The 878-nt window shown below is 32.9% G+C and overlaps 1 protein-coding gene across 1 annotated transcript in view; it reads right to left on the bottom strand.

The window, feature by feature from the left end:
* The window catches only part of HSPA4L (heat shock 70kDa protein 4-like), a 75256-nt gene that overhangs the window by 42955 nt on the left and 31423 nt on the right, over positions 1-878 (bottom strand). The window contains exon 9 of the mRNA XM_012643281.1: positions 222-421. Within this exon, the coding sequence (XP_012498735.1) occupies positions 222-421 (200 nt within the window). The remainder of the gene's footprint in view (positions 1-221; positions 422-878) is intronic.

The raw sequence follows: 878 nt of genomic DNA, 5'->3' as shown, positions 1-878 counted from the left end.
CACAAGCCCCTAAAAGCGTATTACAATGTGAAAAGATGTAGAGCCTTTAAAACAATTATTTTCTAATGCTTTTACTTTAAAAAGTTTACACTGATTCTTACAGCAGAAATTCAAAGCAAAACCTCAGAGATCAATATAGTCAATTATTAAAGTCCCAATTATGATTAAGGTATTGCATATATTATCCATGAGAGAAACACTGAGATCGGATTTCTACATACCACATCATCTTTGTTTTCATTCTTAAATGAAGTTTCCGTCTCCATAGGAGCATCACTGTGATCCCCTTCCGAATTTTGCTTCTCAATAACTGATGCACTAGCCACGCTGAAGATTCCATGGATGTTAACACGAACTTTAACCTTCACTTTGGCGCTATCACCATCGGACTGTGGAAAAACATTCTGAATAGTGAAGCTCCCTTAAGGAAAAAAGAACTTTGATTAGTACATGAGCCTCAGATTAACTCATTCATTTATTCAATAATTTGGCTGTATCATCTTTAAGATTCTGGCAAATAGTCATAAAATTATGATCCCATCCTGATCAATTACTATGGGCCAGGCACTTTCCTCAGATAATCTTTTTTATACCGTAACAAATCAGGTATTAAGATTCAGAAAGGTTAAGTAACCTGCCCCAAATCATCAATGCTAGGAAAAAAGTTGGGATTTTAACCACGGACAATGTGATTCAAAGGCAATGACTTTTAAGTATTATATAATATTGCTACTATAAAATCAAGACAACAAAATTCATTTTCTGAGTCTGAAAACAAAACCGATAATACTTTTTTCTCTAACCTTTACAAATCATAATTATCTTAGTAATTCATAAATCGGGTAATTCTAAAACTTTTTAGATTTTTTTCTATGGCA

Source organism: Propithecus coquereli, unplaced genomic scaffold, assembly GCF_000956105.1.
Source record: "Propithecus coquereli isolate 6110/MARCELLA unplaced genomic scaffold, Pcoq_1.0 Scaffold195, whole genome shotgun sequence".
Classification (NCBI taxonomy): Eukaryota; Metazoa; Chordata; class Mammalia; order Primates; family Indriidae; genus Propithecus; species Propithecus coquereli.
The sequence above is the reverse complement of the archived record's forward strand: the minus strand, read 5'-3'. Positions and strand labels throughout refer to the sequence as shown.